General features: G+C 41.4%; 1 protein-coding gene and 1 long non-coding RNA gene across 3 annotated transcripts in view; one reads left to right on the forward strand and one right to left on the reverse strand.

The window, feature by feature from the left end:
- Nucleotides 1-326: 326 nt before the first annotated feature.
- LOC112919514 (uncharacterized) lies at nt 327-6,561 on the reverse strand. 2 transcript variants are annotated; one of them, XR_011994074.1, is made up of 5 exons: nt 6,386-6,561; nt 6,073-6,186; nt 5,272-5,400; nt 1,371-1,449; nt 327-676 (listed from the first exon to the last, which is right to left on the reverse strand). It is a non-coding gene; the product is annotated as an uncharacterized lncRNA (long non-coding RNA). The 2 variants fall into 2 exon arrangements; XR_011994073.1 differs by having other exon boundaries at nt 1,371-1,511; nt 6,386-6,536.
- A 68-nt stretch (nt 6,562-6,629) lies between these two features.
- The window catches only part of KATNA1 (katanin catalytic subunit A1), a 46,233-nt gene continuing 29,248 nt past the window's right edge, over nt 6,630-23,614 (forward strand). Inside the window, exons 1-3 of the mRNA XM_025997986.2 lie at nt 6,630-6,912; nt 17,378-17,552; nt 19,544-19,701. Coding sequence (XP_025853771.1) covers nt 17,391-17,552; nt 19,544-19,701 — 320 coding nt within the window. The 5' untranslated portion in view covers nt 6,630-6,912; nt 17,378-17,390. The remainder of the gene's footprint in view (nt 6,913-17,377; nt 17,553-19,543; nt 19,702-23,614) is intronic.

Below are 23,614 nucleotides of genomic sequence, written 5' to 3' on the forward strand. Positions count from 1 at the left end.
TGAGGCTAAGGCAGATGCTCAACTGCTGAGCCACCCAGGTATCCCAGAATGAAAAGTTTAACTGGCATTTGAAGTACTACCCACCAGCGAATCAAATCAAGTTAATTGCCTGCTTTTTTTTTTTTATTTTTTTATTTATTTATGATAGTCACACAGAGAGAGAGAGGCAGAGACATAGGCAGAGGGAGAAGCAGGCTCCATGCACCGGAAGCCCGACGTGGGATTCGATCCCGGGTCTCCAGGATCGCGCCCTGCGCCAAAGGCAGGGCTAAACCGCTGCACCACCCGGGGTTCCCTAATTGCCTGCTTAGCAACAAAACAGTAGATAAAAATAAAATTTTTTATTTTATTTTAAATTCTTTTAAATTCAAACTCTTTTAAATTCAAGTGGAGGACCTGGGTGTAGACAAAGGAAGATAAGCTTTCATTGAAATGGGAGGCAAAAACCAAAGGGCAAGTGTGAAGTAGAGCTCCGTGTATTGTGATTAGGTTTCTCTGCATATACAACACAAAAGTCATTGCTTAGGCATGCAATATCTGGAGTTGGCAGTCCACAGCAGGTATGGCAGTTCCACAAAGCCCACACTTCGTCTGTTCAGTTCTGCTATCTTCATCATACAGCTTGTATTCAAAAGGCTGGTGGCTTATACTTTATCCATTTTTATCCTGTTCTCACCTGGTAAAAAGAAGGGATGAAAAGAGAGGGTATGGGGCAGCTTCAAGGCCTCTCCTTTTAAGATGCCTTCCTAAAGTTGTACATAACACTTTTCCTGGCCAGAAGTTAGATCCATGGCCACACCTAGTAGTTGCATGTGAGTCTGGAAATGTAGTCCTTATTCCAGATGGCCCAATTTCATCAAGCTTGGTTCTGTTACTAAGTAAGGAAAATGAGTATTTGGTGGCCAGATGGCAGTCTCAAACTCAGGGATCAAGTTGAGGAAATTTCACTCTGCTAGCTTCCATTCTCTCCCAGGGTGGAGACATAATGACTTGCTTAAAGGACAGAAATGGGCAGGTGGCTCGCTTGAGGAAAATGGTGAAAGTCTGAAATAACTAATGTGAAGAGAGTAGGAGAGAGAACTGAGGTGGAATATGCAGAAAAATATGTTTCAGGTAGTTTGGAAGATACACAATTATGGTGCATCAATCTTCATGGTGGTGCAATATATACATACACACACACACACATATATATATATATATATTTTTTTTTTCTGTAGCATTCAGCAATCTGGGAGTAGCAGGACTGTGTTGGAAGCTATTATTTAGGAAGAATGTACATAATAATATTAATGAACAATGTTAGGGATCTGCCCCATTTTGTTACTACAAATATTGTGACATAATCTAAAAATTCAGCAGATTCTTACCTGGGTTAGAATTTTCTCGTCTTATTTATACTCTGTATCCTAAGAGATGGCTCAAATTTTTGAAGTATGCAGACAAGGACTGCCAGATAAAATCAATCAGGTGAGTAAAATTAAATGGTCCTGAAAGTCTCTTAGATTTCTCTGGATGAAATGTAAATTTTAAAAATTTAAGTTAATGAATAAAACAGTAAGTAAATAATAAAAATTTAAATTTTATTTTTATTTATTTACTTTTAAAGATTTCTTATTGATTTATTCATGAGAGGCAGAGAGGAGAGAGAGAGGCAGAGACATAGGCAGAAGGAGAAGCAGGCCCCATGCAGGGAGCCTGATGTGGAACTCCATCCAGGGTCTCCAGGATCACGCCCTGGGCTGAGGCGGTGCTATGCCGCTGAGCCACCAGGGCTGCCTAAAAATTTATTTATTTGGGGCAGCCCCCGAGGCTCAGCGGTCTAGCACCGCCTCAGCCCAGGGCGTGATCCTGGAGACCCTGGATGGAGTTCCACATCAGGCTCCCTGCATGGGGCCTGCTTCTCCTTCTGCCTGTGTCTCTGCCTCTCTCTCTCCTCTCTGCCTCTCATGAATGAATAAAAATAAATTTAAATTAAAAAATCTTTAAAAAAATAAATTTTTAAAATTTAAAAATAAATTTTAAAAAATGACTTATTGTAGTTATTCTAGAAATATCTTTTATCTTCTATGTAATACCAGAGGTCACTACAACAGCCTCCCAGCCTCTTCTTCCCCCCCTTCAAATCTTCCTCCTCACAGCTGCCAAATTAATCTATTTGCTATATAACTTAATGCTTTCATTTGAAAACTTTCAATGGCTCCTTTTGTCTATTGAATAAAGTTTACACCCTTTACTGGTACCTATGTTTCTACTTCTTTTTCTTTTTTTAAAGATTTTATTATTTATTTATATGAGAAAGTGAGAGAGAGACAGGCAGAAAGAGAGAGAGAGCACAAGCCAGGGGGAGGATCAGAGAGAGAGGGAGAAGCAGATTCCCACACCCCAGCAGGGAGCCCAAAAGGAGCTCATCCCAAGACCCCAATAACATGATCTGAGCCAAAAACAGATACCCAAGCAGCTAAGCCACGCAGGTGCCCCCCCTCTTTCTATTTCCATAATTTCCCTTCATGTGTCCTATCATCTTGCCAAATTAATCTGACCATTCACCAGGAAAATATATATAATTTTATTTTTTAAATATTTTTTTCCTTTATTTATTTATGATAGTCACACAGAGAGAGAGAGAGAGAGAGAGAGAGAGAGAGGCAGAGACACAGGCAGAGGGAGAAGCAGGCTCCATGCACCGGGAGCCCGACGTGGGATTCGATCCCCGGTCTCCAGGATCGCGCCCTGGGCCAAAGGCAGGCGCCAAACCACTGCGCCACCCAGGGATCCCCTATTTTTTATTTTTTTTTAAAGATTTATTTTTATTTATTTATGATAGACATAGAGAGAGAGAGAGAGAGAGGCAGAGACACAGGCAGAGGGAGAAGCAGGCTCCATGCCGGGAGCCCGACGCGGAACTCGATCTCGGGACTCCAGGATCGTGCCCTGGGCCAAAGGCAGGCGCGAAACCGCTGAGCCACCCAGGGATCCCCTATAATTTTAATAATAATTTTGAGCATCAGTTTGGGCACAATCACATTAGAAGGCTGGTGGTTGTAGAAGCTACCTTGTAAAAGAAGAAATGTTTAGGGGAGCCTGGGTGGCTCAGTGGTTGAGCATCTGCCTTCTGATCAGGTCATGATCCCAGGGTTCTGGGATCAGTCCTGCATCTGGCTCCCCGCAGGGAGTCTGCTTCTCCCTCTGTCTGTGTCTCTGCCTCTCTCACTGGGCCTCTCATGAATTAAAAAAAAAAAAAAAAAAGAATAAATGTTTAGTGTAGTAGTCATGAGTGTGGTATACAAATACCGTTTTTTCCTTCAGAGCACACTGCAGAATTGCACATCCCTGTACCTTTGAAGGTAGGCTTGGTCACATGACTTGCTCTGGCCAATGAGATGTGGGCAGAAGTTGTGCAAGTTACCTCTTCCCCACCCTCCCACCCCCCATGCCAAAGGTCCCAGGGCCTGCATTCATTCTGCTGTGAACACATAGAGTAATTGAGGAAAAAAATAGTGTTCAAAGGAGCACAAGTTTATAGCCCCTTTGGTAAGCTCAGAGTTCTTTTTGTTATTAGGGGGTTTATATTCTGATTAAAAAACAAATCTTGTTGGGCAGCCCACGTGGCTCAGCGGTTTAGCGCCTGCCTTCAGCCCAGGACGTGATCCTGGAGACCTGGGATCGAGTCCCACATCGGGCTCCCTGCATGATGCCTCCTTCTCCCTCTGCCTGTGTCTCTCATGAGTAAATAAATAAAATCTTAAAACAAATCCTGTTGTTTGAAACCTCTGATTTAGAGACTACTACAGCTTAGCCTAGTCTTCCCAAACTGGTACAGATAGTGAAGAAACTGAACTGGTGAATGTAAGCCTCTCTTTGGAGGTTTTTCACTTTAAAAATCAACTTCAGGGCAGCCCGGGTGGCTCAGAGGTTTAGCACCTGCCTTCAATCCAGGGCGTGATCCTGGAGACCTGGGATCCAGTCCTGAGTCAGGCTCCCTGCATGGAGCATACATCTCCCTCTGCCTATGTCTCTGCCTCTCTTTTTTTTGTGTGTCTCTCATGAATAAATAAATAAAATATTTAAAAACAAATAAAAATCAACTTCATTGAGATATGATTTATGCACAATAAAATGCATCCATTTTATATGTACTCTTGGAAGAGTTTTAATAAATACATACATTTGTGTAACACTTACCCGAATTCAGATATATAATATTTCCATCACCTCAGTACCTTTCCTCATGCCTCTATGAAATCTAATCCTTTTCTTCCCTCCTCCCACCCTTAATCCAGCCTCAGGTAAACACTGATCAGCTTTTTGTTAGATTAGTTTTGCTTGTTCTATTATTTCATATATAGTATTATATAATGTAGTTATATAATACATACTCACTTTGTTTTGAGAAAAAATTTTTTAAGGATTTATATATTTTAGAGAGAGAAAGGAGGGTGGAAAGCCAAAAGGAGAGGGAGAATCAGGCTCTGTCCCAGGACTCTGAGGTCATGATCTGAGCAGAAACCAAGAGAGTAGGCTGCTTAACCCCTGTGCCACTCAGGTGCCTCTGTTTGAAAAGTTTTATAAGTACAAATGGTCTCTATAATTCAGCATACCTTTGCATACCTATAAAAGGTGAAAGTAGATTCAGCCTAACTAGGGTAATTAATCTGTACCTCCCCAAATTGTTCTTTTTTTTTTAGACTTTATTTTTTCATGAGAGACACAGAGCTACCCAGGTGCCCCAAATAAAAATAATTTTCATCCATTTATGAAGCCTGGGTGGCTCAGCAATTCAGCATTTGCCTTTGGCTCAGGTGTGATCCCAGGGTCCTGGGATCGAGCCCCTCATTAGGTTCCCCATGGGGAATGTGCTTCTCCCTTTGCCTGTGCCTCTGCCTCTCTCTGTATCTCTCTCTCATGAATAAATAAACAATATCTTTAAAAATTAAAAGTTAAAAAAATAATAAAAGCCATATTCAAGGGTGCCTGGGTGGCTCAGGTCATGATCCCCTGCTCAGAAGGGAGCCTGCTTGTCCTCTCCTTCTGCCGCTCCCCCTGCTTATGCACTCTCTCTCTCTAATAAATAAATTAAATTTTAAAAAATAAATAAAAGCCATATTCATGCCATATCAATAAACACTACAAGAAAAATCTATCGTGTCATGTTATCAACATTGATCACATTGATTTGGTACACTTTTTTTTTTTTTTTTTACCAATCACATAGCTAAAAAGAAAACCTAAACCATTATTGTAAACAGAAATTCAACAATGTCGGGGCACCTGGGTGGTTCAGTGGTTGAGCACCTGCCTTTGGCTCAGGTCATGATCCCAGGGTCCTGGGATGGTGTCCTACATCAGCCTCCCAGCAGGGAGCCTCTTCTCCCTCTGCCGATGTCTCTGCTTCTTTCTCTGTTTCATAAATAAATAGATAGTAAACTAATTACAATTTCCGGTGCTCTGTTACTGTGGAGTTCCTATGCACAGCAACACTGTTATTCTCTACTTAGCTGAGAATTTTAGGTAGCCCAGGTGGCTCGGTGGTTTAGCGCCACCTTTATCCTGGGGTGTGATCCTGGAGACTCAGGATCGAGTCCCACATTGTGGGCCCCTGCATGGAGCCTCCCTCTGTGTCTCTCATGAATAAATAAATAAATAAATTTTAAAATGTGTGACTTTAATCTCCATGAGACATTACACGTATGTTTTTAAAGATTTTGTTTATTTATTCATGGGAGACACACAGAGGCAGAGACACAGGCAGAGGGAGAAGCAGGCTCCCTGCAGGGAGCCCCACACGGGACTCCATCCCAGGGCCCCAGGATCACGCCCGGAGAGGAAGGCAGACGCTTAACCGCTGGGCCATTCAGGCATCCGGAGACATTATATTTTTTTGATTGCTGTATACCTGATGCCTACCACAGTGTCAACAGCATAGTAGTTGCTCAATAAATATCAGTGGAATAAATGGATAGCTTTCCTTTGAACTGAATGCCTTTGCATAAATCTGTGTTAAATTACTGCGATGATTTAAGATTATGATTTCAATGACCATGCGCTCCTAAAGGAGAACGCGTCTCGTACCTCTTGCCTCAGGTGTTGGGACAGGACGGAGATTGAGGCTGAGGAAGCCTGGCCAGTTGTACCCTGGAGCACGCGTCTGCAAATCCTGGCACATCACAGTATTGTGTTGTCCGCCTGCATTGAAATGATGGCCAAAAAATAAAAATAAATAAATCAAGAAAACAAAACTCCACGAGCAGCATGTCCGCATCATCTCTGTTCACCCATTCCCTATGTTATCAATCTTGGGTCGTGACCAGCGCCTCAGTCGAATTCTGCGTTATTTGGGTCTAAAACTGGATCTGTCATAAATTATTCGGCCCTTGGCACTCACCAGTAAAACAGACCCCCTGGCTTCCTAAGCTCTGAGGAGCACGGTGAAAATCAAATGGGAGGAAAAGGGAGCGAGAACCTAGAAGAAGATACCAAGGTACGACGCGGGATGCTAGCTAGCGTAGCGCCGCGCACCCCCACTCCCGCCCCGAACGCCGCCGGGAGCGGGTGCGGACTGCGCAGGCGCGCCCCTGCAGCCCCGCCCCCCCCCCCCCCCCCGGCCTGGCGCCCGGCGCGCGCACGCCGCCCGGCGTCCTCGCTCCCGGGGCGTCGCCTCGCGAGCGCTGGAGCCGCCGAGGCCGCCCCCAGCACCGGAAGTGACCCTGGCGGGTTTGCCTTCAAATTCTCGGCGAGCTGCAGCGGCGCCGGGGCTGGTGACGGTTGGACATCGCCGTCCTGGGGCGGTGAGCACGGAGCAGAGTGGTTGGGGCTGCGCGGGGCCCGGCCTCCTCGCCGCCCTGAGCCCCGCACGGCCCTTCCCCTCCGCCGGGCGGTGGGCGGTTTCCCACGGAGCCTCGGCGGCCGCAGGTGAGTGTTCACCCCCGACCCCCCGGGCCGGCTCGGCGAGGGGCTCGGGCGGCGACGAGCCCGCCTCGCATCCTCCCCTGAGCCTGCCCTGAGCCTGCCCTTGGCTGCGCCGGGGTCTTCGGTCCTTGCTGTTGTCGCTGACACCTGTGGCTCAGGTGACGCGTCCCCTACCTGAGGAATGCTGTCCAGCCTGGGATTCGGGGGGCCCCTGGCGCTCCCCTCCTAGGCCTGTGTCATCGGAGGACTCTCTCATCGGAAAAAAACGTCTTTCTTTATTCCTTCGCTTTTTTTTTTTTTTTGAGCGGCTGTCTCCCGAATCTGTCCACGCCCCCGCCCCAAACCCTCACCCCCCGGAAAAACCTTGAAAACCTTGACAGCGGGATGCAACTTCTCTTACATTTTGTTAGATAGGAGTGATATTGTTGAGGATGCGCTTTATTCTGGCGCCCCGCGTCCTCTGGGAGGCTTTTGGCCCTTTTGGTGCAGAGTTGGTACCTTTTGGAAAACGTATCCCTCGAAACATTTGTTTCATATCGTATATTATAGGGTGACGAAGTTGGAGATAAACGTGGATCCTTAGGTGCCCCCTACAGTGGATAGTCTCAGCCCTTATTTAATCAAAAATAATTTTCTCCTTTAACTGCGAAGTGCTGTTTTATATCAGTCACTGAATTTCCAACAGCACAATTTTGCATCCTTTTCTCTTGAAAGCGTTCCATTCTGTGTTTCTCTTTGAAATCGTACCTTCAGTTACTGCTAAAAACATTCCCAATGATTTAGAATCTCTGCCGCAACGATAGAAAACCACCGTGTCAAGAAAGATTCTCGTAAAGTTCACAGGCTTCTAAATGTCTCAATGTGTAGCCGCATTGTCTTTTCCAAAGGAGATGATTTTTGTAATCAGGGAGTTCTCACACAGAAATAACTGCAGAACTCTATTTTGTATTTCTGTTAACTTGTGGCCTGTATCATGCCTTAAAAAAAAATTTTAAAAAAAAATTTTTTTTTTTTTTTAAAAAGCAGTGCTGATCAGTTTCCAACATTCCTAAACCGTGGAAAGCTATGTAAAGCTCCTCTAGGGCATTGGTTATTCAAGAAGCTTTTACACTTTACAGATTCAGTACTCAGCATACTATACAATGGATTCTGCATCTTATTTTGAAACTGATGTCATAGTTTGACCAATACTAAGGATTTGGGAATCTTGTAGAATTCACTGTACTAACAACATTGTTGAATTTCTTTCTTTCTTCTTTTTTTTTTTTTTAAAGATTTTATTTATTCATGAGAGACAGAGAGAGAGAGGCAGAGACATAGGCAGAGGGAGAAGCAGGCCCTCCCCTCTAGGAACTGAATGCAGTACTCGATCCCAGCACCCAGGAATCACAACCTGAGCTAAAGGCAGATGTTCCACCACGGAGCCACCCAGGTGTCCCGACATTGTTGAATATATGTTTGCAACAATGGTTTAGGTTTTTCTTTTTGGCTATGTGATTGGTAAAAAAAAAAAAAAGATAGTGTATCGAATCAGTAAAATCAATATTGATGACATGATAAATAAATTTGCTTATAGTGTTTATTGCTATGGCTTGAATATGGCTTTTATTTTAATTTTTTAAAGATTTTATTTATTTATTTGAAAGACAGCACAAGCAGGGGGAGTGGCAGAGGGAGAGGGAGAAGCAGGCTCCACTCTGACCAGGGAGCCCGATGCAGGGCTTCATCTTAGGACTCTGGGACGTGACCTGAGCCACCCAGGTGCCCCTGAATATGGCTTTTAAATTACATCTTAATTGTTATATTGACTTATTTTGTTTTGTTCAGGGTAAACTGAGAGGTTATCAAATACATATTTATGTATTCTTTTTTTCCTGAGCAAGCACACTTTGATAACTTTCTTGTTCTTCTTGAGTATTTATCATATGGTGATTATAAAGGTAGGAAAAATGTAGGCCATGCTATAATTAGTCATGGATCACTCATTTATTGTATATATTTATAATTGTTAGTGACTAAGTTAGCATTATGGTTATTTTCATATCTCAGAGATGAACTTTCTGAACATTGCTTAATAGTATTGTCACTTTTAAGGTTACATACACTTGATTTACTGAAATTCCTTCAAGAAAATCTATGAATGAGGTTCATTTGTTTTTGTTTTAGGACATCAGTTTTACAGATAAATATTTTCAACATAGGTGTTGGTTTTTGTAGCCTGTGCTTAATAATATGCTATGCTTCTTTACTCCTCCTAAGTGAAGCAAATACACCTAGAATAGATCAAATGATGTTCTATTAAACTTCAAGGATATAAAGGTTTAAGTCTTATTTTTGTTTTCAGTGCAATTCCTTGGAACTGAGTAGTTACCCAGTTAATATTTCCTGAGTGAGTGACCTATGCACATTACAGTAAAAACTGGAATATTAGTGGAACCCAGCCTGACTCCCTAAAATATTAAATGGATATGATATTCTATTCTTAGGTGTGGAATAGGAAAGGCCTCATATTTTTTTGGGGAGGGGGGAGAGTAGGAATCTCAGAACCTCAGATGTTTGGATCTATTGCCTATTCTTTTTCCATCATCTCTTTAATCACTTCTTTTCCATAATCCTGGAGAAGAAAAAGACACTCTAAGTCTCTTTGGAGATACCATACCACAGCAGATATTACCTTTTTTAAAAAAAAAAAAAATTTATTTATTTATTCATGAGAGAGACACACACAGAGAGAGAGAGGGGCAGAGACATAGGCAGAAGGCAATACAGGCTCCCTGCAGGGAGCCTGACACAGGACTCGATTCCTGGACTCTGGGATCATGACCTGAGTTGAAGGCAGACACTCAACCACTGAGCTACCCAGGCGTCCCAGATATTAAGTTTACTAGAAATTTTGCTGTAGTATTTTTTATTGTCTAAAATTTTTTTGTAGGATTATATTTATTTATTCATGAGAGACACAGAGAGGCAGAGACACAGGTGGAAGGAGAAGCAGGCTCCCTGCGGGGAGCCCGAGATGGGACTCAATCCTAGGGCCCCAGGATCACAACCTGAGCCAAAGGCAGACACTCAACCCCTTGCTACCCAGGTGGCCCTGTTATCTAAAATTTTTGACTCTGTTACTTGAAGTAAAATTTCATGTTGCACCTTACTTAGTTTAAATAAATTGATTAGTCATTAGCAAAAACAAATGTACAAACCACATAAGCAAAAGGTTGGTTCTGATAGGATAATGTAAAGGAGAAGCTTGCTGTGAGATAAAGTAGGCATCACCTATAGTTATTTTTCTCTTTGTCTCTAATAAAAAAAAAAATCTGAGTTTTGGACAATCTCATTTTTGTAAGTGTTATTCCATTCATTGAACCAGTAGATACTCTTAACTGTTCATGGTGGCTAAAATTTGGTCTATAGGCTTTTTCCAAATATTCATTTCTTCAAAAATTGCAGATATTGGGAGTATCTGGGTGGCTCAGTTGGTTAAGGCTCTGCCTTTGGCTCAGGTCATGATCAACTCCCAGAGATCAGCCCTGCATTGGGCTCCTTGCTCAGCGGGGAGTCTGCTTCTCCCTCTCCCTCTGCCTGCTGCTCCCCTGCTTATGCTCTCTCTCTCTGTCAAATAAATTATTTTTAAAAAAAACTGCTAGATGTTGTGCCAGATATTTCTGTGTCTGTTGTAGTTTTAGGTATGATATTCTTGAAAAATTGGAGAGTCTTATAAATTTGCAGTGTTGATATTCATTTGAGAAGAAGGCTATCTGAGAGACTACTAGAAGAATAGGAAACTTTATTTTTGTCTCACATATAATCAACTAAGGGTATTTTGATACTATTTTTAGTGAACACTTTGTTTCTTTGATAAGCAGAATTTTTTCAGGTCATTTTTAAGATTGCCTTGGATTGACTTTATATTTCTTTTTGTTAGAAAATGTCAACTCATTGGATGCTAAGGAATTTTATCTGACTAGAAAGAAGTATTCATAACACACAACCTTCAAAAAAGACCTGGAGTGAATTCTGAGTTTCGGGACATTGAATCATGACCCTTACAAAAAAAGTAGAGGGAACACCCATATATCAGTAACAACCTGATTTAGATTTTTTTTTTTTTTTTTTTTTTTTTTTTTAGTAGGAGGATAGGAAGAAAGATCTGGAGGGAGTCAGTTAAGGAAAAAAGGGAGAGAGGGAAAAGGCATAAGAGTTTTGGGTTTTTTAAAAAAGATATTATTTATTTACTCATGAGAGATAGAGAGAGGCAGAGACAGGCAGTGGGAGAGACAGGCAGTGGGAGTAGCAGGCTGCCCACAGGGAGCCAGATGCAGGACTTGATCCTAGGACCCTAGGATCATGACCTGAATCAAAGGCAGACGTTCAACCACTGAGCTACCCAGGTGTCCCGGCAGAAGAGTCTTGAGAGCCAGGCTCATCTAGATCCACTGTATACTGGCAGCACCTGGCCCCAGCTATACTCTTCTAACATTGTTTCCCAGACTATGTGTCACTATGGGGCATTTATAGCCTCAGGGCAGAAGCAGTCAGACAGTTCTGATAGGGATGAGTTGAAGATCAAGGAATGTGAGAGTGCTGAGGGTCAGGAACTAGACAAAGATAAGAAATCTTAGTAGTTCAAACAAAAACCTGGCAGTATTCATTTATTCAAAGATTGACTGAATATTTGCTGTGTGCCAAACATGGTTCTAGGTGCTGGGGGTATATCAGTAAATAACAGAGAGCCATGCTTCCTGGCTGTGGAGCTTTTATTAAGATGGAATATTATCAGTGGTGATGACTCTGTGGAATCACTATTTAGGTCATGGGTTTTTTTTTTCCCCCCTCTTCTTTGGACCTCACATGCTCAATCTTGAGTTACTTACAGACCTTAGTTTATATCTGTATTGCTTCATAACCAATTACTCCAAAACTTAGTGGCTTGAAACAACAAACATTTATCTCAATTTCTTTGGTCAGGTTGTGGACATGGCATAGCTGGGTGCGTAGGATTCAGGGTCTGTCAAGCACTATAATCAAGGTATCAGTTGGGGCTGCAGTCATCTGAGGACTCAACTGAGGAAGGATCAGCTTCCAGGCTCCTTCCCATGGTTGTAGCAGGATTCAGCTCCTCTGGACTACTGGACTGAGGGCCTCAGTTCCTCACTGGCTCTTGGCCTGGAGCCTCCTATGTGAGCCTCTGCACAGGGCAGCTTAGAGAGGGCCAGCAAGAGGCAGTGAGTGAGGTGGAAGTCACAGTCTAATCTCAGAAATGACTTTCCATTTTTGCATATTCAGTTTGTTACAAGCTCACATTCAAATGAAGGTAATTTCACAGGGGTATGGAAACAAGAGGGCAAAGGCTACTGAGAGCCATCTTAGAGGCTATCTGTGATTGTATTTTGATGAAAGACCCTTCTTTTGTAGTATTTGTTTCTTCCTTACCCTTCATTCTCTTTGCTCATATTTCTGTATCTAAACCCTCTGGCAAGAGGGAGAAGTAGGCTTTTGGCAGGGAGCTTGATGTGAGACTCGATCCCAGGACCCCAGGATCACGATCTGAGCCAAAGGCAGATGCTCAACCACTGAGCCACCCAGGTGTCCCCAGCATATGTATTTTGAATTTATAAAATGGTATTGTGATGTAGGTCTTGTTCTGTGTCTAAGGTTTTTTTCTTCTACTTTTGTAAGATTTATTCATTTATCCTTTTTTTTTTTTTTTTTTAATTTATGATAGTCACAGAGAGAGAGAGGCAGAGACACAGGGAGAGGGAGAAGCAGGCTCCATGCACCGGGAGCCCGATGTGGGATTCGATCCCGGGTCTCCAGGATCGTGCCCCAGGCCAAAGGCAGGCGCCAAACCGCTGCACCACCCAGGGATCCCTATTCATTTATCCTAGAGAGGGTGGGGAGGGGCAAAGGAGAGAGAGGATCCCAAGGACTCCGCACTGAGCGCAGAGCCCTATGCTGGGCTCAGCCCCATGACCCCCAGATCACCATCTGAGCTGAAACCAAGGGGCAGATGCTCAATAGACTGAGCCACCCAGGTGCCCCTCTGTGGTAAATCTTGATCAGAGAGAGTGTGTGTGTGCTTTGAAACATTGTTAGCTTTTATTTTGGATTTCCACATCTATGTTCATAAGCAAAATGGACTTTATGTTGTTCTTACTCAATTTTGAAATGGAGATGAGCCTAGCCTCTTAAAAAGAGTTGGTCAGTTTTTCCCTTGTTTTCTCAGTCAACTTTTATGTGATTAGAATTACTTTCTGTTTAGAAGGTAGGGAACACCTTGGGCAGCCCAGGTGGCTCAGCGGTTTAGCTCCGCCTTTGGCCCAGTGTGTGATCCTGGAGACCCGGGATCAAGTCACATGTTGGGCTCCCTGCATGGAGCCTGCTTCTCCCTCTGCCTGTGTCTCTGCCTCTCTCTCTCTCTCTCTCTCTGTCTCTCATGAATAAATAAATAAAATCTTAAAAAATAAAAAGAAAGAAAAACCTTCATATAAAAAATACTTTGGACCTGAAGCTTTTTATAGGTAGAGGTCTTTCATTAAGACTTCATTTTCTAGGAAATAAGAGAAGAAAAAATTTTAAAGGACAAAAGAATTTCATTTTCTTTCAGATCTCTTTAGCTCTTCTTCATTTTTGTATTTTGTTTATTGTATATTCTTTTTTCTTTTCCTTTATCAGTTTTGCCAAGATTTGTTTCTCAATTTTTTTTTTAATTTTTATTTATGATAGTCACACACACAGAAAGAGAGAGAGAGAGAGAGAGAGAGAGGCAGAGACACAGGCAGAGGGAGAAGCAGGCTCCATGCACCGGGAGCCCGACGTGGGATTCGATCCCGGGTCTCCAGGATCGCACCCTGGGCCAAAGGCAGGTGCCAAACCGCTGTACCACCCAGGGATCCCTGTTTCTCAATTTTTAAATGACCCATAGTTTTATTTTTTTTAAGTTTTTTTTCAGTGCTTTTGGGTTTTCTCTTTTCTTTTTTATTTTTTTAATAAGATTTTGTTTGTGAATAATCTTCACACCCAACATGGGGCTTGAACTCACAACCCCCTGAGATCTAGTCACATGGTCCACCAACTGAACCATCCAGGTGCCCTTTCATTTTAATTTAAATTTGGCCCTTTATCTTCTTTCTTACACTTTTCAGTCTGTTAGTCTTCTTCTAGCTTCCCAAATTGACAGCTTATTTCAGTTTTGTTCACTCTTTCTTGTGGTGGGGTGTGGTGAGTCTCTGTAGTCATTCAACCATCATCATTTCCTGATGTCCCAATTGCGTGCTTGTCCCAGTCCTGGTATAAGGGATTCTAATTCTGGGAACTGATTTTCCTAAGAACTGTCTTTTTTTTTTTTTTTTAAGATTTTATTTATTTATTCATGAGAGAGAGAGAGAGAGAGAGAGAGAGAGCAGCAGGCTCCATGCAGGGAGCCTGAGGTGGGACTTGATCCCAGGACTCCAGGATCACGCCCTAGGCTGAAGGCAGGTGCTAAACTGTGGAACCACCCGGGAATCCCCAGAACTGTCTTTTTCAGTTGTTCCCACCTAGCCTAACCTGAGTGGAAGAGTGGCAGCAGGGGACCACTCACAAGAACTGGCCTGTTGACCTCTATTTTTATTAGCTCTCCCACTGTGTCCAGGCTAGGGTTTGCTATGATGTACCCTGCTGTCTCCATCAGGGACTGTGCTTGCACTGCTGCTTCACTGTCCTACAGTGGCAAGTGTGGGTGGGGTGAGCAAGGATGGGCCAGTCCAATAGACCTCAGAAAGGGCATAATTAGCAAACTAACCTGGCCCTGTTCCCCTCTGAGCTGCCTTGTACTTTTTCACATACCAAGATCCCAATCACCATCTGTTATTTCAGTGTTTTCCTGAATTTTATATCCAGTTTGAGGATCCATCAACCTTAAATGAAGTAACTGTGGCTCTTATAGGCTGGGTTTTTGGGAAGGGGGCCAGTCGCTATCTTGGCTTCCTGGCTTGCCTTGTACTTAGGAATTAAACCTGATACTGAGATTTAAGATGTTTGGGTTTAAAGATCATAATAAATATACATGATACATATTAATCAAGCCTAACTGGGTAGAGGTGCAGCAGTTGTACCTTTAGCTGGATAGAGAATGAAAACTGCCAAAGAATGGAAGACTGGCAGAGAATGGAAGCCTGAGGCCCTTGGTCTGATTTTGACATCTCTTGCTTTTCCATCAAGGTTGTGATCCTATCTTCCTCTAATCTCTGTCCTAAAGAGTACAGTACACTCCCTTTTCTGCTCTGGTATAGATAGCAGTGCTGCTTTGTAACTCTTCTGCTCACCAACATTTCCCATTAATCTTGCTTTATACAATCCTCTAATACTGGGCTGTGTGAATATGATTACCTTCTCTTGTCTATTTGGTAGAAAATCTTTTTGGTCCTGTGTGTAACACATAGTGTTAGATATTTCTGCGTGGCCTGCCATCATTCCTTGCTCTGTACGAGCTGAACAATCTACATTAAATTAAACTCAAGAAGTTTCCTTGACATGCTTTTTTTTAAATTTTATTTATTCATTCATGAGAGACACAGGCAGACACAGGCAGAGGGAGAAGCAGGCTCCATGCAGGGAGCCTGTTGTGGGACTCGATCCGGAACTCCAGGATCATGCCCTGAGCCAAGGGCAGGGGCAAACACTCAACCACTGAGCCACCCAGGCATCCCTCCTTGGCATGCTTTTTCACAGAAAACCCCATTCCTAAATAAAGAATTTAAATAATAAAGAACATAAGAGACATAGTGGTCTCTATCAGACTTAACTCTGTTGCATCACTTGACCTTAACCATAGGTGAGGTGGGGGAGGGAGGTGCCAAAAGCCATAGTTTTAGGAAACTCTTCTGGCTAGGTTAAATTAAAGGTAGATAGAGAGGTCCCCACCTTGAAGATATCTCTGTTCATCTATGAAATATATTTATTTGAATATCCCACTGACACAGAAAAGGAGTCAGAAAAAAAATGATCTTATTTCCTTCATCTGTCCTCAGCTTTCCTATGATCTTTCACAACTCCTTCATTTTTTTTCTAATTCCACAGCTTTGAAACTTCATTCATTTTAAATCTGAGCATTTCTTTCACCATGTGTTTCAAATTTCTTTTCATACTACTTTGTTTTGTTTTAAAGATTTTATTTATTTATTTGAGAGAGAGAGCACAAGTGGGGTGGAGGGGCAGAGGGAGAGGGAAAAGTAGGCTCCCCGCTGAGCAGGGAGCCTACATGAGGCTCAATCCCAGGACCCTGGGATCATGACCTGAGCTGAAGTCAGATGCTTAACTGACTGAGCCACCCAGACGCCCCAGATTTCTTTTTATTTTGAAAGCCACAAACTCTAACTTATTGCCCTCTCAAAAGTATGCAGATCTTTCAGACTTTCAACTACCTCTTGCTATGTATTGTTAATAAATAATGGTAATTGTCAACATCAACAAAGCCAACACTTTTCAAGTGCCTACTTTTTTTTTTTAAGATTTTGTTTTTATTTATTCATGAGAGAGAGTGAGGCAGAGACAAGGCAGAGGGAGAAGAAGCAGGCTGCATGCAGGGATGTGGGACTTGATCCTGGGACTCCCGAGATCATACTCTAAGGTGAAGGCAGACACTCAACCAGTGAGCCACCCAGGTGTCCCAAGTGCCTACTTCTGATGCTTTGTATCTTCATTCATATATTCATATCCTACTAATACAGAGATTGTGCTTGGTTCTCAAATATAGAAAGTTCCAGGAAAGATGCAATTAGCGTTTATTGACATGCTATTATTATTTACCAAGTAGTATGCTGGATACTTTAAGTAGTCATTTATTCCTTACTGTGCAAGTCTTGGAAGTAGTACTGTCTCAGTTTTACGTATTTAAAAAGCGAAGCGTAGAAAAGTTAAGGGACTTGACCACAGTGGCAGAATTAGAATTCTAACCAAGAATTTTCTAACTTCAAAACATATACTTTCTACTTTTCCACGCTACCTTCCAATAACTATATCTGACATTGTGCATTTGTTCACAGATGTTCAGTAAGACTTGTGTGTCATGCACTGAGGATACAATCTCACATCTTTCAGATGTAAATCCTGCTCTCCTAGAGATAAGACACATATATGAGTAACTATAATTCAGAGTAGACAGCTGTCTTGAGTAAAAGGCCCTGGTAAAGCGCCAAGGGGCTTTAGAAGGAGGAGAGTTTATTTCAAACTGAAAAGTTCAGAGACTAGACATGCTGGGAGGACTGCCCTCTGAGCTGGACTTTGACACATCAGTGGGGCTTGCCTGTGTGAACCAAGAAATTTCTTTGAAGGAGAAAGAGCATGAGCAAATACAGAGATGGAAAGTACACTGTACGTGATGGTGAGCTTCTTGAAGGAGTCCTGGAAAGTATACTTTAGAAAAACTCTTTGTATACTTATTTTTAGGAGACATATAATATGAAAATGTTTCTTTTTCTTTTTTTTTAAGCTTACAATTGAGCATGAGTCTTCTTATGATTAGTGAGAACGTGAAATTGGCCCGTGAGTATGCACTATTGGGAAACTATGACTCCGCAATGGTATATTATCAGGGAGTTCTTGACCAGATGAACAAGTATCTGTATTCAGTCAAAGACACCTATCTCCAGCAGAAATGGCAACAGGTGAGAATTATGGCTGCTGTGTGTTTTAATGGTTTAAAGATTCAGAAGACTTAAAGAGATTGTTGGTACTTTTTGAAGTTACACATGAAGAGTGTATGGTTTGTTACATGGATTTGTATATAATGTTACTTGAAATTTGATTTATTATATTAGTAATAGTTCATATTCACCATCATCAATATTGTGAGTTCTACTCAGTTACAGTTTTTGAAATCTAATAGATTAAAAAAAATAATGGTTTTGACTTTTTTTTTTTTTTTTAAGATTTTATTTATTCATGAGACACACACACACAGAGAAAGAGAGAGAGAGAGACACAGGCAGAGGGAGAAGCAGGCTCCATGCAGGGAGCCCGATGTGGGACTCGATCCCAGGACTCCGGGATCATGCCCTGAGCTGAAGCCAGACGCTTAACTGCTGCGCCACGCAGGCGTTCCTTGACGTTTTTTCTAATCCCATTTTTTACCTGGTATAATTAGGATTGACTTTATTAAGCCATTGTTGAAACTGCAGATGATACCTGAATCTCTCATGGCTATAAAATATTCTCTGCAGAATATTCTAAAGAAGACTATATTTGAATCCCATTTGAGGAATGTTAGTCACTGAGGACCAATAGGAATTTACAGATGGAAAGTGTAGAAGTTTTAAGTTCCTTTGAAGGTGGCATTTCTTTTTTTTTTCTTTTAATAACTAAGCAGTTTATTTTTTTTTAAACATTTTATTTTATTTATTCAGAGAGAGAGAGAGAGAGAGAGAGGCAGAGACACAGGCAGAGGGAGAAGCAGGCACCACACAGAGAGCTTGATGTGGGACTCAGTCCGGGGTCTCCAGGATCACGCCCTGGGCTGCAGGCGGCACTAAACCGCTGCGCCACTGGGGCTGCCCTGAAGGTGGCATTTCTAACAAGGGTCAGCTACATCAAAGAAGAAAGAATTATTACAGGATTTAATAGTCTTTTTGAATGGGTCTTCTCAGTAGAATGTTATCCCTCAGATTCTTCTAAACTACTTTTTTGATAGTATTCCATTTTTGTACTTAATTTCTTTAAAATGGAGAAATATCCTACCTCGTTGAACTTAAAACTTTTTCCCTAAATCTGCTTCTGCATATCCCTTACATTACCATAAGAGGAAAATATTTTATTTCATAAAGAGTCTTAAGTTTGTCACTGAAAGACTTATGTTCATAGGCTGGAGATGTTTCTTTTTTTTCTAAGTAGACTTCACAGCCAGCATGGAGCCCAAGGTGGGGATTGAACTCACAACCCTGACATCAAGACTTGAGCTGAGATCAAGAGTTGGACACTTAACCAACTGAGCCACTCAGGTGCCCTTGTAGACTAGAGACTTTTATCTTAAAAGTCTAAGCTTTTTTTTCTTTTTTTTAAAGATTTTATTTATTTATTCATGAGAAACAGAGAGAGAGAGAGGCACAGACAAAGGCAGAAGCAGGCTCCATGCAAGAAGTCTGACGTGGAACTTGATCCCGGGTTTCCAGGATCACACCCTGGGCTGAAGGCGGCGCTAAACCGCTAAGCCACCTGAGCTGCCCTAGATTTTTTATTTGAGTAAGGGGCAGGGGAGAGAGAGACAGAGGGAGAGAGGATCTCAGGCAGACTCCCTGCTGAGCACAGTCTGTGCTCCCACAGAGTGGGGCTCTATCTCACAGCCCTGAGATCATGACCTGAGCCAAAATCAAAAGCCTGACACTCAAGAACCTGACATTCAACTAAGCCACTTAGGTGCTCCTATTTATTTATTTTTAAAGAGAGAGAACACATATGAGCTGGGGGAGGGGCTTTGGGAGAGAGGAAGCAAATTCCTTGCTGAGCACAGAGCCCAAAACAAGGCGCGATCCCACAGCCAATCCCACAACCACGTGATTGTGACCCGAGCCAAAATCAAAAGTAGGACACTTATAACCAACTGAGCCATCCAAGTGCCCTGGTTATAGATATTTAAAGAGCCATATTCTCCCTTTAAAACCAGGTTTGGCAGGAAATAAATGTGGAAGCTAAACATGTTAAAGATATCATGAAAACACTGGAGAGCTTTAAACTAGACAACACTCCACTGAAAGCTGCACAGCATGAGCTTCCAGCTTCTGAGGGGGAAGTCTGGTCCTTGCCTGTACCTGTTGAACGAAGGTAAGTGGAGACCTTTTAAGAAACAAATTAGCCCAGGAAACTAATAGCATTGGCTATATCTAGGGAAGCTGGGTAGCCAAGAGACAGGAACGGGAGAGGATTTTTTTACTGAATGCCTTTTAGAACTCTTATGTTGTATATCATGTAACTATGACCTGTATTGATAAATTAAACTTAGGAGGAAATATGCCAAAAATGCTTTTGTGAATGAGCTTATACTAATGGAGACAACATTATCTTATGGAAATAACTGGGAATTGAAATATCTGGCTCTCATTCTATCTTTGCCACCTTCTGTAGCTTTGGAAAAAACCTATAACCTTTCTAGGCGTCAGATTTTTCTTAGGTAAAGTGAAGGAGTTACAACAAAACACTGGTTCTCAAACAGCTATCACAGAATACTGCTATTCATGAAAATTATTAAAATGAAAAATAATGTGGCTTTTTAATTCACAGGATAAAAAGGATAAAATGTTCTCTATTTTAGGTTTTTCTTTGGCATTTTCCCTCAAGCTTTCTATCCTTGGAGCTGGCATATGTACAGTTAGTGAAAGTGATATTTACTGAAATGGTCTGCATAGCTGGTCATGCTTAGTTTCACTCCATTTTTTTTAAGGTTTTATTTATGTATTCATGAGAGACACAGAGAGAGGCAGAGACATAGGCAGAGGGAGAAGCAGGTTCCCTGCAGGGAGCCTGATGTGGGACTCGATCCCAGGACCCTGGGATTACAATCTGAGCCAAAGGCAGACGCTCAACCACTGAGCCACCCAGGTGTCCCTCACTATATATATTTTTTATCTGACAGGGGTGTGATGGATGTCACTAGTCTCTTCCACTCACATAATAGATTTCCTCGTTTGTATTGTAGGCTTAAACATGTGAATGTATAATAGCATTCTATAAAAAACCCTGACTTTTAGTTTCTTTACTGCCTAATCAGTTTGAGAACCTTGCATTAAGGAAGACATTGCTCAGGTGTTTTTCAATTTCACATTGTTATTTATAACTCTCAATTCTTTTTTTTTTTTTTTTTTTTAAGATTTTATCTATTTATTCTTGAGAGACTCAGAGAGAGAAAGAGATGCAGGCAGAGGGAGAAGCAGGCTCCATGCAGGGAGCCCAACGTGGGACTTAATCCCGGGTCTCCAAGATCAGGCCCTGGACTGAAGGCGGCGCTAAACTGCGAAGCCACCCAGGCTGCCCCATAACTCTAAATTCTTAATTGTATTTTATGATGGGTACTAGATGCTGAGTGCTCAGATGTCTTAAGCATTATTAGAGGCTACACATGTTATTTCATTTATTCACAGTTAGCCTTTCAAATAAGTCGTATTTTCTTTATATTTCAGATAAGATAGCTTGAGGTATAGTGAAGTTAGGTAACTTTTCCCCATTATCACAAAGCTAATAATTGGTGGAGCTGGAATTTGAAAACAGGTATATTTGAAAGCTGGCATTCCCTGCCATACTAGTTATTCTCAAATTCCAGTATACCTACTAAAGGTCTCTTTGGCACTCATTAGAATGTGAATTCTGGGTTTTCACTCCCAGAGAGTCTGATATAATACAGGCATACCTAGGAAATACTGCAGGTTCGGTTCCAGACCATCACCATAAAGGGAATATTATACAAAAAAAATTGAGTCAAATAAATGTTTTGGTTTCCCAGTGCATATAAAAGTTGGGTTTGTACTATACTGTAATCTGTTAAGTGTGCAGTAGTATTTTGTCTTGGAAAAACAATACACATACCCTAATTGAAAAATACTTTATTTCTAAAAACTGTTAACCATCATCGGAGCTCCCAGCAAGTTATAATCTCTGATCACAGATCACCTAAACAAATATAATAATAATAAAATGTTTAAAATGTTCTGTTATTGACTCCTATATCTTTTGAATATTTATGAAATTTTTCCTTTGCTTATAAACATTTTTATAAATACTATATTTTGTTATATTTTAGAATTCACTAAAAAAAAGTACAGCAGTAGGCTCATTAAAGAAAAATAAGAAAATGCATGAAAGGAAGGGCAAATCATATAGACATTCCAGTGCAACTTCTAATCTTTTTATTTTCACAGTTATACTGTATTCACAATATGTAAATTTGTACCCTGTTTTTTAAAAAAAGAATCCTAATAATAGACAACAATCATTAGATATTTACTGTATGCTGGGTACTGTGTTCATTGTTTTATGTATATTCTCAAAACAGTCTCAGAAGGTGGGTACTAATTTTTTAACCCCAGTTTCTGATGAGGACACCAGATAGGTTAATTGGCTCTTCATACTTTAAGCATTGGTGATTCACAAGCCACGTTAGACCTTTTTCTCTGGTGCTTTTAAAGGGTTGTGTATAACCAAATAGTTAACCATGCTCTCACTGGTGGTTTTCCCCTTTTTGTTATTATAAAGTGAGTATTTGTAAGTGAATCTTCTTCTACATTTATGATTACTTTTTTCTTAATTTAGTAAAACTAATAATAGATGAGTCAAGTTGTATGTTTTTATTTTTTCTTCTCTATAAATATGTTTTACTCCTTTTTACTCTTTTCTTTTCTCATTCTGGAGAACCATCATTTGGTCCTTGTGTTACCAGTCTCTTCCTCCTGCTGTAACTAAATATACCAGATCTGGTGGCTTAAACACCAGAAATTTATGTCTTTATTTCTCATAGTTCTGGAGACCAGAAAGTCCAGGATCAAGGTGCTAGCTAGTTTGGCTCCTGAGGACTCTTCTCAAGCAGACAGCTGCCTTCTTTCTGTCTTTTCATGGCAGAGGGAATGAGCAAGCTCTCTGGTATGTCTCACAGGGCACAATCCTCAGATCAAGGCCTTATTTAACTTTATTTAATTAATTAATTCATTTATGAGTAGGCTCCATGCCCAACATGGGGCTTGAAGTCACCACCCTGAGATCAAGAGTCACATGCTTTACTGACTGAGCCAGCCAGGCATCCCTAACTTTAATTACTCCCTTACTCTAGATGATCTCACTAGGGATGAGGGATTTAATGTGAATTTTGGGGGACACAAACATTGAATCCATAACAGCCCTGTAACTCCTCTCTCACTTATTGGGGTAAGAACTTTTCAATGAATACATGTACCCAGTGAAAATTTAGTTCATTTCATTAGATGAACCTCTTCATCTAGAAATTCTATGACGAGGAGTCCTAGTTTCCCTTCTGATTGCTTCTTGCTTTCTTCAATATCTTTTTTTGTCCCTGATCTTAAATGCCTTTATTATCACTTTATTATTATTATTATTTTTATTATTATTAATTTTCTCCTCCTCTTTGACTTTATTAGTTGCATCTTTGTTTCTTCCTGTAGTTTATTTTATTACTTGCTCCCTCAAGTAAATATCCCTCAAAACTTTTATTTTTTGTTAATCTTCATTTGTAGCCGTGTTTAAGAGAGCTCTTTCTTTCTTTCTTTCTTTCTTTCTTTCTTTCTTTCTTTCTTTCTTTCTTTCTTTTTTAAGATTTTATTTATTTATTCATGAGAAACACAGAGAGAGAAGCAGAGACAGAGGCAGAGGGAGAAGCAGGCTCCATGCAGGGAGTCCGACATGGGACTCGATCCCAGGTCTCCAGGATCACATCCTGGGCCGAAGGCAGGCACTAAACCACTAGGCACCCGGGTTGCCCGAGCTTATTCTTTCTTGAACCTTGGTGGTGAGTTCAGCCTTGTCATCAGTTAGATTTTAGTTCTATTTAAAGAACAAATTGAGCTGATCCAGTGTTCTCTTTTATGGTTGTGCAGAGAAATGTTTGTACAAGGAGGTTCACTGGGCCTTTTAGAATATCAAAGTGTTCATCATATCCTTCAACAGCATGTGCAGACTGGTTCTGCACTATCTCTAGAACCTGAGTTCTCATGACTCTCTTCTTCCTCGAGCAAGT

This window comes from Vulpes vulpes, chromosome 1 (assembly GCF_048418805.1).
Source record: "Vulpes vulpes isolate BD-2025 chromosome 1, VulVul3, whole genome shotgun sequence".
NCBI classification, from domain to species: domain Eukaryota; kingdom Metazoa; phylum Chordata; class Mammalia; order Carnivora; family Canidae; genus Vulpes; species Vulpes vulpes.